Genomic DNA, 18,543 nt, shown 5'->3' on the forward strand with positions numbered 1-18,543 from the left:
GAGAGGAGAGGAGAGGAGAGGAGAGGAGAGGAGAGGAGAGGAGAGAGAAAAAAGGGCAAAAAAGATAAGTCTATTTTTAAAAGTTCATATATGTGTTAGAAGGCAAGACATCCCTTCATTTGTATGAACTCAAATCAGCTGCAGCAGGGATAGTGAAAGGCAAACTTGGTCTTAAATGCTTTGTTTTACTGCTAATTTAAACATTTGAACATAATGTTCTTTGTGATGCTTAAGAACAAAACCACAGTTGTGCTGCCAGCTCTGATGAACTCTCACTGTCTGCCTTTCTGCATCTCTGAGGTTTTATGTGGCACTGTAACATCAGATAATGTGGTGCAACACATCTGCTTTGTATGTCGAGCATCACCATGCTGAAGCTTCAGCTCTGTCAGGGCAGATGGAGTTTCGTGGTGGTTGGTGAACGCTAACCCAGCCCCAGCTGGCACCAGGGATGGCCCTAAAAGGACTGTAGGTCATTTGCAGACATGGAACATGCACGAGCAGTGCCAACAAGTAGGGCAGAAACTGGGGATAAACTCAGGTGGACATTTGTATCTGTTGGGGGTGTGATGCTTCCAGCCTGTCCCTGACACCTGGCTGGCTGGCTGCAGGGATGTGCTCCCCATCATGTCACCTCCTTAGGGGCAAAGAGGACAGGTTAGCTTCCTCATGCAGGTGGTGACACCATGCAGGCAAGCACTCAGGGCTCCCCAGCTGGAGAGATGCTGGGCTGCCTCTGAAGCCTGTTGGGTAGAGGTGCCCCTGGGCAAGGGGACAGGCATGTCCCACTCCAGATTTTCTTTGGTCAGGGCTTTCTAAAGTTAAACTACATGAACTGCAGCATGGGAACCCAGGAATGACATTAAAAACCAGCTGCTCTAGATGTGTGGAGTTGTAGTAGAGCTGCTGCAGTAAAGCTGGGCTTATAGCAGGATGAAACAGTTTAAAAGAAGCAGGGTAACTCCAGCCAAACCTGCCCTTCCTCTCAGGGATGTCAGAAGGCACACTTGTCCTGTGCAGGGGCAGAGCCCCATGTCCCTGACAGCAGTGTAGCCCTTCTGCTGTCTGATTTGTCGTGATGGAAGTACAGGGTGAGAGCAGGGCTTGATAGCACTGGTTCATGAAGGAGCAAACTGCTGTGCAGCTAGTCTCCTGATTTATTAGGAAACTGTTCTTCCTTCTCCCATTGCAAAGGGAAGATCAGCAGGCAGGAGAAGTAACACATCGTAGATTCATAGGCTCACACTGACATTTCATGAACAGCAGAGAAAGGACCAAATGCAAAAAACCCCCAGCCTGGCTCCAAGTTGATGATTTACACTGTTTTCTCAGGGTCTGTTTGCCAAGCAGCTGGTGTTTTGTGCCAATGGCTATTACAGAAGAGCTTTCTTTGATAGATACTGTGAATGAACACTACATAGTTTATCTTAAGACAAAATCCCCCCCACTGCTTATATGGGTTGGTAGGGAATGAGGGAAAGAAAAACTTAGGCTTTGTTGGTTTTTTTACGTAGGACTGAAAGCACATTCGGGGGAGCCTGCACTATCTGTGCAAAAACACAACAGATGAATTCTATTAATGGATGGAACATGTGGCTGGGTTCAAGCTAGAGTTGTCATTTGAATATAGAAGTCAAAGCCAATTTATTGTAACATATTTTTCTTTTCAAAATATTTTAGGAAAGACAAAAAAGTTTGCGCAACAACTTGGCAAGTGGGTCTGTTGAGAGGAGGTATTTTCTATCTTGCTGCTAACATAAGGGCTGAAAAATGTGGCAGTGCCGAGCAATCCTAGATTCCTTCTGGAACTGAAAGAAGGTGTGCAGGATATAATTGTGTAAGAGCCCAATAAATTTGAAGGGTGGGTTTGTAACACTGCCTTGGGGGCTGCAGGTGTCTCCAGAAGAAAGTCAAGCTTTTTATTTCAGTAACAGTCTTCAAATACTTTATCTAACTAGCTACACACTCATGTGGCCCCTTCTAGAAGCCAGGGAGTTATTTTAAAATAGAAATACCCATACAATCATTGTGCTTCTTCCATGCCAGATGGTAGAAAGATAAGTGGGATTAGTCTGTATAGAGTGTGTTACTGGGGAGGGGAGGGATGCAAAAGCTAAGGCACAGGAATGAGGTTTCCTGGAGTTTGCAAAGCGCTAAACATCAATGCTCTGTGGTCGTCAGGGCATGGGTGGGCTACATATGACCAATCCTTGTTTCAATGTCAGCCCATGTTTGCCCACATGCCCCAGGGGACAATGGCCATGGAGCAGAGCTTTACTAGGATAGCAGCCCAGATCCTGGCCACTCAAGAGAGTGTACGCCTCCCTGCACAACAGGGAGCATCAGACTCCCGCTCTGGGGTCTTGTGTTGCAAGGCAAAAATGCTGCTGCCTCTTAGGTTATACAGAGTTATGTGGCTGGTTCTTATGGTGAATTGCAGCCAAGTGGGGTCAGAGAATGGATGTGTCTCCTGACTGTTGTGAGCTCTTCAGTGTATCCCATTTTCTTTCTAGCTGTATGGCTAAGAAATACATGGGTATTGAGTGATCCAACATAGGCTGAGTATTTTTGTGTGTGTACTGAGAAAGCGACATTTGGTATAAAGGCCCAAGTACCAAACACTGCTGGAGCAAGTAGGCAAAAAACACATTGCTGCCAAGGGAAATAATGGCCAAGAGAAAAGGAGGAGCATACTGTCATCCCATGTACATTCTCATCTTGTATGAACATGGTTTGAGTTCTCATGTTCCTTCCCCACTGCCCTCTAAGATGACTTTTTGCCATCCCTTCATTATGGACCTGCACGCTGGGAACAGGAAGCAGATCTAGGTCCCTCACAAAGATCAGAGAGACTCTTCCACGTCCTTGCCAGTTACACATTTATTTTACTGAGGAAGCTGATACACTCTAAGCCTATTTAATCGTGGTGCTAATGGGATTCAATTAGCAGTCTCTCAGAGACTGCTCTTGTCAGGGAGATGATGGGACTAATGAAAGCAGCACCATTCACCCCACTGTGAAGTATTAACTTCCCACCTCTGTATTTTCTAAGAATAGATGCCACTTCTACCAATAAGTCTGCAGCTCTCACTACTCTTCACCAGATGGTAGGAACCACCAGACACTGAGTTAGTTCCCTTGTGGTCAAACAAACTGCTGTACAGCCCGATGCACGTTTCCTCAAAGATCCCCAGGACAGCTCTGTTGCTTCTGTTAATATTTCCCAAGCTCTTGGTACAATATTGAGGTTTTCCACTGGAACCACCTGGCACATTTTCAGAGTCTTTCCTGAGGGATGAAGTTACTCAATCCTCTCCTTACTTTGTCATAGCCTTTGTATCGATCACTTGTCCTGAGAGTCTGTGAGCTGTGTCCTGAGCTTCAGCTAATTACATAAAAAGGATTATTTCCTTTTCTTGATGTTTGTTATTATTTTCATCCTTCACGAGCCTTCTCTTCTGTTTCAGGAACAACACTCTGTGGTAGGCCAGGGAGCTGGCCCCACTCCAAGCTCCAGTTCTTGCTCAAATCCAAACACTGGAAGTGGTTACATGAACTCATCCCAGCAATCATTGTTGAATCAGCAGCTGATGGAAAAGAAACAGGCTCTGCAAAGGCAAATGATGGAGCAAAAACAACTCCTTCTACAGCAGCAGATGTTGGCAGAAGCTGTAAGTTTACTAATTACTTATTTTACATGGAAAATATTGTCTTAAAAACAATAGAAAAGAAAGCTAAGACGGGGAGAAGAAAGCCCCCTAAAACTTCAAGGTTGTTTTGGCAATGCCTAGAACTTCAAGAGTGCACCTTGTATTTTTCAGCACTTTTCTAACCCTTTTTGAAACCTTCTTCAGTCTATATGAAACAAGTTTCCAAGCTACTGCAGTTTCATTACAAGAACAGTCCAAGCATGTGCTTGGTTTTGAGACATATGAATATTGTCAGTGGTTGTCTTTGCAAGATAAACCAAGGTGCACTGCTATGCTGCTTCCACCTCAATGGAAAGTTTACTTCCAGGAGCTGTCATCCAGGCAGTATAGTGTAAAATGCCTGTGTGTGAACAAGGATCAGGTACCTTGATTTTGGGGTTCAACACAAGTTTGTGTGCTTGGCTGGGATGACATATGAGTCCTACTTCCTCTGGTTTTATTTTTCAATTTCTAGGTATCTGTAGCCAGTTCTCTGTCCTTTGGTATCTGAGAGACTACTTGGGAGTTTCTGGTCATTTTAGACAACATGGGAAATTCTATAAAGGAAATATTTCTTCACTTTTCCATTCATGCAGAAGAAAAAAGAAGTTCAAAGTCAGTTCTCCGTGCTGCAGTTTTCTGTCAGAATTTTTAGCAGAGCAAAAACTTAATTGTTCAAATAGCTTATCTTAAATAAAATGGAAATTTAATCAGCTTGGCTTTGCTTTTATATTGTGTACATAGAAATACACATAAAGATTGCCTACAGTTTTTACATGAATTGAAGGGATTTCATGGGAGTCTGTCTTCTTCACAAGGATTCATGTTGAGCAGGATATAAACAAACCTTACAAATCTTAATCAGACCCCTGCCTCCCATCATGAATTGTGGAAATGCCCTAAATAACAGAAGATGGGCTCTTCTTCCAGTGTTTTTAAGTGCTTCTGGGAGAAAAAAAATACAAATTTTTCACTATAAGGTCCATATGCATGCTGTTTTCAGGCAGATTATCCCCAAATTACTCCAATGGACTTACATCATCAGCCAGGGCCTGACTCTTTCGCACTGACAAGCGGATTTCTTGTTCTTGCAGCTGAGCACAAAATCTGTGCACATTGCACAAGAGGTGTGATGCTGCCCCAGCAGCTGTCCAGTAAAGGCACATGTGCACCAAACTCACAATTTCCTGCCATGGGGGAACATATCCCAAGGAACCATGTCTCATGGGTGAGCAGGAGCACTCTGGAGGCATCAGATCACACTGATGCTGATGAGAGATTTGGCATTGACTCTGGTGCCTGCTCTTTCCAGATCTTTATGAGCACAGGGCAGTTAGTCAGATTTCAGTTCAAGGACTTGGCTCTCTCACCAGAGACATGTCCCTGCAAGCTCAAGAAAAAAAAATCTCCCCAGCTAATATTTTTTCCTGCAATTTTTCCTTGCTGTCCTTGCCCCAATTCTTGTACTCCCAATGTAAGAGGAAAGACAGCAACTCATACAGGGAAGCACAGGGCAATGCTGAGTGGCATGAAAACAGGCAGCCCAGCACCATTCTTGTCCTTGTCCTAAACCAGGTGTATATCCCTACTGCTGGTATCCCTAGTAAGGAGAGCTAGGGGGAGCAAAAAGCAAGGATTTTACTGGGTCTTGTGGTCACCCCTACAGTGCAGGATGACAGAGTGAGGGAGGGCATGGCTGTGGATGGGTTTGACAAGCTGAAATAGAAATACACTTTGTACTGCAGTGCAGACATGGACATTGTTCTCAGAGGCTGAGAGGAAAGTTGAACCAGGTTCAAACACAATGCAACCAGCAAAAAGATTTCCATATAGACTTCAGTAGGTGATGGCACAGTTTCACAAGTGCCATCAGAGTGAAAGTAAGGAATACTTCACCAGTGTGACCAGTGACCAGACGGAGGGAAAGGAAGGAATACTTCACCTTTTACATAACTGAGAAAAGAAGGAGATTGGCAAAACACAGAGCCAGGAAACCATAAAGAAAAGAAATTAATGTACTTCTACTCTAATCCTCTAGGAGAAAATAACTCCACAAGACCAGCTGAACAGACACTTGACAAGACCACCACCAGATTATAAAGACCAAAGAAGGAATGTGGTCAACATGCAACAAGCAAACCAATATCCTGGTAAGTACCCATGGGCTCAAAGCAACTCCTTCCTTTCTTCCTTCCTTCCAGCTGGAAGACCACCATAAGAGCCATGCATGCATGGGATGACTGGGGCATGGTTTTCTGGATATCTGCTTCCATCACCTCAGAGGCAGTGGGTGGTGGCTGTGCCCTCGTGTGCTATTTACCTCACTGTCCTGCACCACTGAGAAGTGCTGGTGTATGATCTGGTGCTTCATCCAGGCTGATACTGCCTCTCTCAGACATGGGGAAGGAGGAGTTGGTACCCCTCCCATTAGCACTGTCTGGGGCAGATGTGCACCCACATACCTGATGCAGAGATGTCCTCTTGACTATACAACCTCACTGTGTTCGGATGCTTCTCTCACATATGTGGTGCACCTTGGTTCAGAGAGTGAGATGAGAACCATCCCTCCCTTCAAATGGCAGTTCATGTACAGCTGAGGACCCTCATACAGGTTTTTAAGTACCCCACACAACACCATCATGGATGGTACTTTTGGTCTGTTTAGTAGGCCATAGTCATGGCCTTAGAGCTGCTCTACATGCAGCATTTCAACAGATCAGTCAAACAGTAGAGTAAAGGCCCTTGCTTTCTGCCAGAACTGCCCAGAGCAGGAAATGCCCAACTGTTCAGGACTGGGGCTTCGTTTCAGCTTTTGTTGCCCTGACCTCCTGGGAGAATCTAGTTGTTGAAGCACAGAATTGTTTGTTTGGGTTTTTATACTGTTCATCTTGCTGATTGGCTGAAGGCCACTCAGAGAGCAAAGGTAGAGTAAGGAAAAAATGTTGAGGAGAGAGGAGGTGGGGGAAATGCAGCAGATGGGACCAAAGGATGTTTTCTATACTGCAAAAGTGTCTGTGCATGTAAGTATAAAAAGAATTCTTTGCCTTCTAGTATATTTTTGTATGCAACATGCTAAAGAAAAAGAAGAGGGGGTTTTTTGGCTGTTTTTCCATAATTGTTGGCTCTGCAGATTCAGCCAGTGATCTGAGGCTTTCCTTCTTACCTGTCCTTTGTGGCACAACATTTTCAGCTTCTATTACAATTTTAATGAGCTCTGAAGTGCAGCTTACTCACATGCCACCCCTCTGCCCAATCTGCTGGCTATGTAGGGATGGGCCAGGTTGGGCCCCTCAAGCAGCATTCATGCATTCCTTTACTCTGCTTACAAGTTCTAGCAGTGATAACCTTGCTGCAGCCTGGAAACTGCTGCTGGGAACTGCTGCTTTCTAATGGACCTGGGCATTCATCTTCTCCAGTAAAGTGGCTCAAGCATCCCAGTGTAATAGCCCATGGTGAGGGCCCTGCTCGCTGGCTTGGTACCTCCTGTACTCCCAAAATAAATGCTTTGGCAAGCCCAGCATTCTGCTGAGGAATCTTGTGATTTGGTGTGTTGTTTAAAGGTTTGTTCCTGGAACCAGATGATTAACTGAGACTCTTGGCTTTTACTTAAAAACAATCAATTTCTAGCCTGAGAGAGAAAATGGAAGCGAGTGCAGCCACATGTGTGAAAGGCTCCAAAGTGAGTAGATCACCATTGTTATGTGGCAGCTCTTGTTGTTGTTAATCTGATGGACTCTCTGCCAGTCTTGTGGTATTTGGAGTCACGTCTCCTCGGTTTGAAACATGTGGGAATGGCAGCACTTGTCCATTCAAATCTCAAGTCCCTGCTGAGTGAGCCCCAGGAGGACAGCAGCCTTTCAGGCAAGCCTGATAGAAAGGGCTGTGCTGGGAGCTTCCAGCAAAGCTACCAGAGGGAGTGATTAGGAAACTCTTGCATAAGAGAGTAACAGTAGGGAAACTGTTCCCTTTTTCTGGGAATAGCTTTGCTCAGATCAGGGAAGAAGAAACAAAAAGCTAAATAAAATTGCACAGGCTGGAGAAACTTGGTTGAGTATTTTATTTCTCTGTACTTTTCCCCACAGTGCCATGCCATGGCAAGAGACCCCCAAGAAAGCAGCAGGTGAATTGGGTAGGAAAGCTGATTCTCTGAATTGCTGTAGCCTGGGGTGCCCAGCTGCTGTACACAGTGCTTCTGGGGAAGGCATTTCTTCCCATCTGGAAGAAATAAGAATGGAAAATACTTGTGTTAAAAATAAAAGCATAAAAATAGCAAAACAAAGAAAGAGGAAGCTTCGTCTTTTGGCAACAAGTACAACCCCTTGCCAAACACTTGTGTTCTTCAAAAAGTGTAGCATTTGCAGGAGCAGTGTGATGGTAGCCCTGAGGTCTGCTCAACAGCTGGCAGGGTTACCCCATGAGGGGCTTCATCCCACTGGCAGTGAAGTGACTCTACAAACTTGGAGTTCAGCTGGAGGGAGAGAACCATCTCTTGAAATGCCACTAAATTCTCTCTTTATTATGGGCTCACAGGAGCAAAAAATCAGGGACTCATCCCCATCATCCCTGAAAAAAAAAATAAAATTACAGAATCGCAGAAAGGTTGGGGTTGGAAGGGACTTTAAAGATCATCTAGTTCCAAACCTTCACCAGACCAGGTTAGTCAGAACCCCATCCAGCCTGGCCTTGCATACTGTTAGGGATGGGACATTCACAACCCTTCCACTAGTCCAGTGTTTCACCACCCTGAGTAAATTTCTTCCCTATGTCTAATCTAAACCTATCCTGTCTCAATTTAAAGTCATTCCCCCTTGTCTTGTCACTGTTCTCCACTACTATCTTGTCACAGGATATCCACTGCATATCCTCTCGTAGCCACCTTTAGGTACTAGAAATTACTAGATCACCTCAGAACCTTCTCTTCTCCCACCTTAACAACCCCACCTCTCTCAGCCTGTCTTCATAGGAGATGTTACAGTAGTTCCAAAAATGCTCAGCCTACCAGCAAGGCCGAAGATGGGGCTAATCACATGGTTGCCAGCTGAGCAGTGATTGTGGGAATGTGATTGTCCCTGTTGGGCTAAAAACAGGTGGACTGCCTGTGGCATATCCTGTCCAAGGGGCTGCCCAGCTCAGGGGCTGAATTTAGGTGCTTAAGTTAAGACAACACAATTCTTAGGATAATTAGATCTTCTACAGTCCACACTTGGAGCCTGTTTGTGGAACAGGCTGCCTTCCAAGCTAGGGGGAGCTTAATTTAGGTATCTATGTCTATATTGATTTGAAACAAGCATTCTGGTTGTGGAGTCACACTCAGTGTTAATAATGATTTGGGAAGAGTTATTTTTTTAAGTCCTTAAGGAAAAAACCTAATCCTTTACATCCATTACGAAATGGAAATAGCATATGTATAAAAATAATGCAGAAAAAGCAGAAATATACAATTTTTTATTTGGTTCCAGACTGTGGGAGCTGAACATCATTATGGTGAAATTTCAACAGGAACAGTATATTAAATAGCTGTTCCTAAACATAGACTTTTTAAATATGTATGCCCATGATTTGTCTAAAAGAGTTTTAAAAGAGTTGGCTGAGAGGTTCTCCAAATTCTTAGTGTCACCTTTTATTTAGACTTGAAACACCAAGGGAGACTGCTAATGCCATGATAAAAATTAAAAGACTAGGTAAGTAATTGCAGCCCTAGTAGCCTAATGCAGAGTTCAGCAAAACTACTGGGGAGCAGATACAGCCCAAATAATAAAGAATTTAGGAAGGGGAAGATGTAATTAATTTCAAGCAACATGGGCTGATGTTAGAAGAATCTTTCCAAGCTTGCATGGTATCTCTTTCAATGAAACCACAACTTAAAGGCAATAGTTGTTCAGGTTATGTCCCTTAAAGCATCTGACTTCTTACTGCCTATTTTGGTTAAGAAACCTGAGTGGCACAGAATTAGCATAGCTCAAAAGGAAGTGGCTGACAGGTCTCCAGGTGTCACTGTGGGCAGGCTGTGTGATTGAAACTGGATGTGCAAACATTGTCCCAGCTGATGCTGAACTGGAAAAATAGAGCTTACTTTACATTCACATTGGAGATGTGCAAAAGTTATTACTGTGACCAGCTATGCTGTACAGCCCTGAAATCAACATCAAAAACTGTCGCATTCTGAAGGGACTTCCAAAGGACCAAAGGACTGGAAATCATGCCACACACTGAGACTGAAGTATCTGGAGAATGCTGCAAGCATGACACAGTCCCGAAGCACTGTGTAGTAGAAAGGAATTTATGATGGACCAACTAATAAAATTAGTCACACAGACCAATATATAATAAGATTTGGTGATGAAGCTGAAGTTAGTCAAATTCCATCTGGTTTTGCCATATGTATGAAGGATCAAACCAAGGCAATGTCTCATGCCCAACAATTGCTATTAGTTACACCCTATGAAATAGCAAATCTTCTCATTCCTCCTCTGGGAAAGGCTCAGAGAATTCCTGAAATGCTGTGGTACCTTGGTAGCAAGCTCATTTGACAGCTTTTCTCACACTTTGGGGGCCACCCAAAGAGGTGTGAGAATTTAGCTTGTACTGTGCCATGTGGCACAGATTTCCTTGGCTGACCCACACATTGTGTGAAGAAACATCTCCTTTCATTTGCCTTGAACCTTTGAGCTGTGCTTCTTGTAGGGTTTGTACTGGAAGCAACAGTAGCAAAGGGAATTACAATGTGGAGCAGCTGATTGTATGCAGAGAGGGTTCTCCACAGTGCCATCTACACTGGCTGAGTTTAAAAAGTGGTTGGTCTTTTTCAACCAGTCTTTCAGGGATTAATTCAATCCTGCACTGCATAAGCCCTCAGCCTTCATGGTATAAATTACCTACTGTGGCCTCAAACTAGAGGCTATGTAGCCAAAGAAGTGAGCTTGTGTTGAGGTTTGGCGGCTGAAGGCAAGAAAATCCTCTCTTCTTGTCATCCATTGGCAGTTGTTAAGTACAGGAAAATCCTCCATTGGGCAGAATCAGCCAGGAGTGATAAATTCCTGCCAACTCATAACTTGTAGTTTCTGATGCACAAAAGGGGATGTTCAGGTGCAGCAAGCACTGGCACATCATGTGTAGCTCCCTCACTGGCAAGTCTGTTCCTGCAGGGGCAAATAGTCATAGCCCAGCTGGGAAGAGAGTTTAGAAAGGGCACATGTGGGGCTCACCAGGCACAGCACTGGGTCATGTCCCCATGCCTGCTCAGCCACCACGTGGGAGGACAGGCATGTCACAGACTGGACTGAGCTCCTGCCCCAGCATACAGCTGCAAATGTATGAGATGCAGTCTTGGCTCCTGCTGTCATCTGGGACAGACATTCCCAAACAAAGGATGGATACTGCTGCTGTGGGTGTCTAAGAAAGGTGACAAAGAAGCCTGATGAAAGTGCCTCTCACTCTCCATTGTCTCTTGAGGGAGCCAGGATAAGCCATGCCCTGTAAGGAAAAGTTCTTGATCTCTGATCAATTAGAGAGGCTTTGTCCCATCTGACATGTCTAGTGCTTCTGCAAAGGAAGGCAGGAAAGTCTTCTCTCCTGCCCAGTGGTTCTGTCTGTCTTTCTCTGCTCCGATATTTCTCTTACAATGAGCATCAGTTTTGGCTCATGTGCTCTCCTCTGAAGGGATGGAAAAACCACAGGTGGCTTAGTACAGACCAAACCACCCTTTGGATAATAGGCATCTTCAAGGCCTTGAGCAAGTTCATGTAAGTCCTCTTAAGAGCAAAGTGTCTTCAAGAAACTCTGCCCATAGAAAACTGGATATTTGAGCTGTTGGTATTTGAATGACACCACATATTGATGAACCCACGCTTGTTGTAACACTTCTGTTTTCTTCTTTCCAGGTGGTTCACCAGCTGTGAGCATGAGCTCCAACAACATGTCCTTATCCAACCCAATTTCAACTCACAGCGTCATGCCCCAGAGCTCCAGCCTCATGTCCACCCCTGCTGGAACCCGAATGCCTTCTGTTCCTGCTGCTCGGAGTTTGGGCTGCTATGGGAACCTTCCTTGCAACCAACCAAGTACATACAATGTGACTTCAGGAATGAACCAAATGCAGCCACACAGAAACCAAAATCAAGTTCTGCCCAGTCAGAATAACCCCATGGTGTCCCGCCAGCAAACCATGACCCAGGGGAACAACGGGGCAGCTTTTGGGACGGGGTCAGTGGTCAACTCTCAGCAAATAAGGCCAGGCTTGACCCATGGAGCGACAGCTATCCCTGCTCAACGGCCGGCCAATGTGATGATCACAGCTACTGCCAATGCCCAGAACTGGGCCCCACAAGAGGCTGCAGTGAAGCAGCAGGATGCACTGAAACCCGCAGGGGTGCGTTTCCCCACCGGCACTCCATATCCTAACCAGCCTTTGCAACGCAGCATAGGCAACCAGCATTTTCCTCAGCGTGCACTGGCCCCTCCTAACCAGTTACCGGCAGGAGTCCAAATGAGGCCCCCTCTAAACCAAATGCACCAGACTCTAAATGGACAATCTGCTGGCTCACTACGAGGGCTCAGCATAAGACCCAATCAGCTGAGAGGACAGACTGTGCCTGCCTTGAATCAGCCAGGAACAAGTATGACACCGCCGTCATCTCTGCCATCAACTGGTTTCACAACCACCAACCAAACCTCCCGGGCTTACCAAGGAAGTGAGCATGGCAGTGACCTAGCGTTTGACTTTCTGAACCAGCAAGGGGACAGTATAGGACCTGCGCTCAACAGTGACTCAGATTTTATAGATTCTTTACTGAAAACAGAACCTGGTAATGATGACTGGATGAAAGACATCAACCTCGATGAAATTTTAGGGAACCACTCGTAAGCGACAGTACTAAGAGGGAACCAGATGAAGAGGCAGCAAGGACATTAGCTTTCTCTTTAGATGCCAACAACCTGCTTCATCAATTTACACTCCAGTAACTGGGCTGTCCTTTAAAATACAACATAGAGCAACTGCCCTGTTTGAAGAGTAGCTCTAGGAACAAAACTGAAGTGACAGTGTTAGTGATATTCCTGCCTGCCACAAGGGAGTGAAATCATGTGAAGGGTCTGTTCTCCAGACCTGTGCCCAGCCCATTGCAAACTCATTGGTTCTTCTCAGAGGGGCTCCAGGAAAAAAATATGTTCAGCTTCCCACACATGGAAGCACCAGACAGTGGTATGGGCTGTGGAACTTTATTTCTCTGAGTGCAAGTAAGACCCCAAGGGGTCCACAGCTCTTCAGTCATCTTGTTCACAGCCCTTTACTTCCTTGGGACTGCTTAGCCCTGACAGCGTCAAGCCCTGTGTAAATCTCATGGCATTACAAAAACTGTTTACTTCTGCACAGTACAAACTTACATTTGCTTTCCCAATGATTTTGTTATAAATCTTTTGTAGCACACAGCAGGGTAAGTGGTCTCATCCAAGGGAGGAAGGAAACAGATCATCCAGCGTGTTATTCGGTGTGCTCTAGCATTTGTGTTCTCCCTTTCATCAGTGTTTGCAGTGAGTGTTAGAGGATGCTGCTGTTCTGCCCGCAGCACAGTCATTTTGGGCATTGAGGGAAACATGAGATTAACTACTTCCAAAGCTCAGGATCCTCACTTTGCCACCTTGCCCTTCCCCAGGGACTCCAGTGACTTAATAGAAACTTGAGTGAGAGGGATGCTCATGATTTGTCCCTGACTACTCTCCCAGTCCAGCTTAGGGGAGAGCAGATACCTAAAGTGGCTCAGCTAAGCCACTGTCTTTGTTTCATCTCAAGTCATGGCGAGTATCCATCAGGTAGTTCAGCCTGATCTTCTTCTCTCAAACAGGTTTAGCCCAGACGAAATGCCATCATCTACCTGCCTGGGGGGAAGCTGCCATTTTGATTGCACAGCATTTTGGTTCCATCCTGTTTTCTCCTTTGCCATATGGGGAGAGTTGAAAGAGTCCTGCTGATGGCCCAGGTTCCCACAGCCTCTGTCTGGAGAACAAGAGGCTCTGCCCTGAAGCTAGCATGCACATCAATTATAACTCACAGCAGGAGGCTCCATCAGCCACATCTGTGCTTGTACATGAAACAGTTCTGGGGATTATTTCTGGGCACTGGACTCAATCATCTGTTCTGGGTTTGGGGATGGACCAGCTAATTTTGTCCTGAGCAGTTTCTGTGCATAGAAAGAACATATACTGGGGCAAGGACCATTCCCATGAGCAGTTTGCAGCCACCTTCCTTGAAGGCTGACAGAGCAGAGCAGTAAGGATACAGGCTGTCCCACACCTGCCAGGGAATAGTCTTGACTATATTAAATTCTTTGCTATAGGTTTGGTCAGTAACGGCATCAGAAGGATATGCTATGTCACGATAAAGCAGCTGCACAGTGATTCATGCAGGATTAATGGATGGGAACAGATCTGGCAATTCAAATGAAAGTGCTGTTCTTTCAAATGATGGGGTGCAATGTGCTTCACAGCCTCCTCTGAATTAGCTAAAACTAGATGTGGCAAAGGAATACAATGCCCACGTTCCCATGCCTTGGTGCCAAGAGGCATTGCTCAGCCCGTGCAAGTGCTTTATTCATCCTTGTTAGTGGCAGTGGGATGAGTAGACTATTTGACAATAGCCTCTGCACTTATCTGACCTACTTCTTGTGAGAGGTTTTAATAAGGCTTTTCCAGTTATTTCGCCCTGTCATTTCAAATGGGCACAATTTTTCAGGATGTTTCAAGAAGCATCGTCACACAAATGAGCACCAGCACCTCCACAAAAGGTGTAACATGGGCATTTAGTTAGATACGCCAGTAGAGGCTGTTCATTCCCAGAGAAATAAGAGAGACAAGAAAGCCTGCTGAAGAGTCCCTTCTGCCAGCCCAGCCAGTGATCATTGCACACCTCTGCATTCTGTAACGTGGTGACTCAGCTGCCCAGAAAGCTCCCTCGTCTCCCCAGTTTTGGTTGGGGTGCATGTGTCCCTCTGATATGTCAGTACAAGTTTTTCCAAGTCTTTGATGAGCTTTTCAGCTCAGGGCACTGGGGTCCCACCTAAGCTTGGAGAGATACAGATGCGATATAACAAACGTGTCCTGTGTAAATTGTGCAAAACTAGACTGAAGTAGCAGCTGCACGAGTTTGAAGTGAAAGGAAGATTGGCTTCTCTGCCTCACATACTGCCTGCCCACAAGCAGGTCAGCAGTGACTGCCAGCACACTGGCAGGGACAGACAGCTGCCATGGATGCCACTGAGGCCAAGGCTGGGTTGGCATCACCATGAGCAATGGGCACTGTGGTCTGGTAACTTCAACTACCCTCACATGCCATTGAAAAAGCCGCCACTGGTTTCTGTATTAGGGCCAGACTGATTTCAAGGTCCTCAAATAATGCAAAAAAAAAATTGCTCAGCTGAGGAGCTGGTCCCAAGGAGTCAGGAGTTGGACTCAATGATTCTCATGGGTCCCTTCCAACTCAGGATATTCTATGATTCCATGGTTCTGTGATGTCATGCAGTGGTGGACTCAATGTTGAGTGTTGTCCTGTTGGCCTCAGCCTAGAGTGCAAAAGACACTGGGCTGTGAGTGCCATCCCTGGGAGCAAAATTACATCCTGTCTTAAGTAAATTCAAAAAAGGTAGAGGCCATTTCCAGTCCTGTATATATATGCCTGATGCATTTGAAATGAGAGCTTGTGAAAGACTCTTGCAACTAAAACTTGAATCCAGTATCATTTCTTCAGAACACTTGCATCTGAATGGAGCTGGTGTCTTTTTTTTTTCTTTCTTTGCAATGGCTAAGTGCACTACCCTTAAAATCTATTTTTCATCATTGACTGGGCACTCTTCACAGTATTGGGTTGTAAATATAAAGAACTATTTGTTTTGTAAACTTTTGTAAAAACAACAACAAAAAGTAATAATATTTTGGTAGGAATAATAAAATCATATTATTTGGGTTATATTTATACATATGTGAAATAAATATACTATCAAAAAGTTGTATTTTATACAAAAAGTCAACTGTTACCTTTTGTATTCTATATACAAAGTTTTGTATGATATGATTGTTTATTTTTATCTGCAGATTTCAACTTTGGGTTTTGGGGGAGGGCAGAATGGGATCATGGTTAAATTGCTGGGTCTGACCCCAAGCTCGCTGAAACCAATGGAGTTTTTCCATTGCCTTCACAGGGCTTTGAATCAAGCCTTTAAATCACCTTCAGATATGTTTCACATCTGAAGCTCTCTGGAAACCTCAACATGTAAACATTCCAGGTTTCAAATTTTTTCCCCGAAAAAGGCTTTTATTATAATTATTGTTATTATTGTTATTTCAGCTGTTGGGAGGCAGGTGGGACCTATGTAACTGTCATGTCCTTGTTGCATGTATGTCTGCTTTATATTTTCCCCATATTATAAACCAGTGTTTCTCTATACAGATTGAAAAGAAAAGTTGCTGTACAGAAATGTTTGTGTTTATGCATTTTTACATGTGGCTGTATATACCTCCTAGTACTATGCAGTGACACTTATTTGACTCCATTTATTTTTCACCTAAACATGAATAGTATGTTTTTCAGTAGCTATCAAAACTCTGCCAAGTAAATCAATCAAAATTATCCCAAGTGTCTCTTTTCTTACTATGAATTTTATATTGAATGTCTGTTTAGTCAACTGCTCATTCATCTGAGTAAATTAAATTTTGATATTTTAGGAGGGGGGAGAGAAAAATTAACATCTGGCAGCTTCCAGGAGCTCAGCCTGCCTCTTTGCCAGAGAGCTGTGATATTTTCCTACTGGCTACAGGTATGGTTTCACTACCAGAAAAGGTTAACAAATAATGGTTAACAAAAATGCAATTTTAGCTCCTGGTGAATGGGTTGATAGAATCTTGCAGCAGAGCAATTTGCCGAGGGATTCTGCAAAAATTGAAGCTGAGAACCGTGTACCCCCAAGAGTCAGTTAGCCCAAGAGGGCCAGCTAGGTCCCCAGGGCTGTGCCCTGCCCTGGGTCATACCCTGGAGATATTTGCCCCACTCCCCTCACTATCAGAGACCCCTAATGAGAAGCCAGAAATCAGACAACTGGTTTCTCCTTTCCTCCTTGCCTCCTTCACATTACACCTCATTCTAGCCTAAAGAGATTCCAGCCTATAGAGATTCCAGCATGTACAACATCACACTGGGTTGCAGGCTGTTTCACACGAGCATTCATCCCTACCAGGCTATTTTTAGAAGGTCAGCCCTGAGGAAGTGTCCCGTTCCTTGAGAGGCTTTCCGGGCTCCATCTCCAAGTGGGTGGCTCTTCCTGCCCCATGAACTGAGCAGAAGGGGTGGTGGAGGGGATGTTTCCAAGGGACAAATGTCAGCACATCACTGCCTGTGCTCAAAGGCTGCCTTGTGCTCTTTTGAGATGTAGGCAAAAAAAAAAAGGGCTCCCCAGATCTTAACTGCTTCACTGCTGGTGGTTCATGATGCGGGACTGCCATGCAGCACACCCGCCCTTTTAGTGCCTGTCTGCTCGCCTTCCCCTACAGGGTAAGTGGGAAGGCACCTCCCTTGGCTACCCCTCACAACACCAGGTCTTCTGGCTGCTGCCTTCTCAGGTTTTTTGCTTATGTTGCTCCGTCCCTCCATTGTGTCTGACTCCTGCCCACAAATGGTTCTTTGTCCTGCCCTGGAACCTGGTGCTTTCACAGGACGGATGGGGGAGGATGCTGGCAGATGCTCGGTGTCCCATTGCAGAGGCTGCGCCCACAGTCCTGATCCTGGGCGAACATGCTGAAGTGAGGAGGTGCCCAGGAGGTGTGTGGCTCTCTCCTCACTTCAGCATTTCCAGCACGGGTGATAGAAAGTGCTTCCCTTGCACTCAAGGGGGAAAATAAGGCACAGTCCCACTCACCCAAAGGTAAATCCGAAACAAATCAAGAAATTCATGTCCTAAAAGTGTGTCTTTTCTATCTCAGCTGTAAAGATAAAAGGCAAGGCAGGCAGGATGTGGGAGCATCAGGCAGGGCTGCTGTCCACCAGCAGAAGGTTCATCTTTGCCAGTGAGCTCAAAAACAGCCTGGGACCCCTGCCTGTCCCTGGAGTGTGGTTGTCTGTGCCACAAGGCTCTGAGTCCCTGGCAGTGCTTGGGGGCCACGACCACCCTCCTGCAGGTCTCACAATCAAAAGCCATTCCCACTGTGGGTGCAGGACAAGAGGGATAAGAGAGTATAAAATACAAGTCACCCTGCGCCACATGGTTTCCGTGCCAGCAAATGTCCCCAGGCCTGTCTCCTGTGCCCAGGGAGATGTAGCCAGCAAGGCCACATACAGGGGGTGTGAGACATGAGTGGCAGTGAATATTTTCTGTGCCTGGCCAGATTTTCCCACTGCATCCAAATGACTTGGTGGGAACCACTACCAGCTCGGGCAGCACAGCCAAGAGCGCTGCTCCCTCCCACGGCAGCAGGGAGGTCTGGCAGCTGCAGGGACAGGGATGACATGGACACGATTCCTCTTGTCACAATAAAAGTTTCAACCATGGTAAAAGCTTACTTCATTCTAATTTTTAAATTAGGCATTCTGGGTGCAGAAAAGGTCAGGCAAGCTGAAAAAAGTAGGTTGATTAAGACTTAGAAATTTCGTCTTTAAAAAACCAAAAACAAAGCCAAACAAAATGGAACAAAAACAAACAAATGACCAAACAAAACAAACACAAAACCTACAAAAACAAAACAAAGCAAAACAAAACCAAGTCAAAACCAAAACAAACAAAAGAAACTCAACATGAAACAGCATTTGGCAAACTGGTATTTTCATTAAAAGAAGCTCCTTAAAAGAGCTGAAGCTTAGATGATTGTTTTTCCTGTA

At 45.2% G+C, this 18,543-nt stretch overlaps 1 protein-coding gene across 1 annotated transcript in view; it reads left to right on the top strand.

Moving 5' to 3' along the window:
* Positions 1 to 16,305, top strand: part of MAML2 (mastermind like transcriptional coactivator 2) — a 64,154-nt gene extending 47,849 nt beyond the window's left edge. Inside the window, exons 2-4 of the mRNA XM_031066067.1 lie at positions 3,468 to 3,671; positions 5,728 to 5,839; positions 11,570 to 16,305. Of these exons, the coding sequence (XP_030921927.1) occupies positions 3,468 to 3,671; positions 5,728 to 5,839; positions 11,570 to 12,552 (1,299 nt within the window). The 3' untranslated portion in view covers positions 12,553 to 16,305. The remainder of the gene's footprint in view (positions 1 to 3,467; positions 3,672 to 5,727; positions 5,840 to 11,569) is intronic.
* The last annotated feature ends 2,238 nt before the right edge of the window (positions 16,306 to 18,543 follow it).

Source organism: Geospiza fortis, unplaced genomic scaffold (genome assembly GCF_000277835.1).
Source record: "Geospiza fortis unplaced genomic scaffold, GeoFor_1.0 scaffold16, whole genome shotgun sequence".
In the NCBI taxonomy this organism is placed as follows: domain Eukaryota; kingdom Metazoa; phylum Chordata; class Aves; order Passeriformes; family Thraupidae; genus Geospiza; species Geospiza fortis.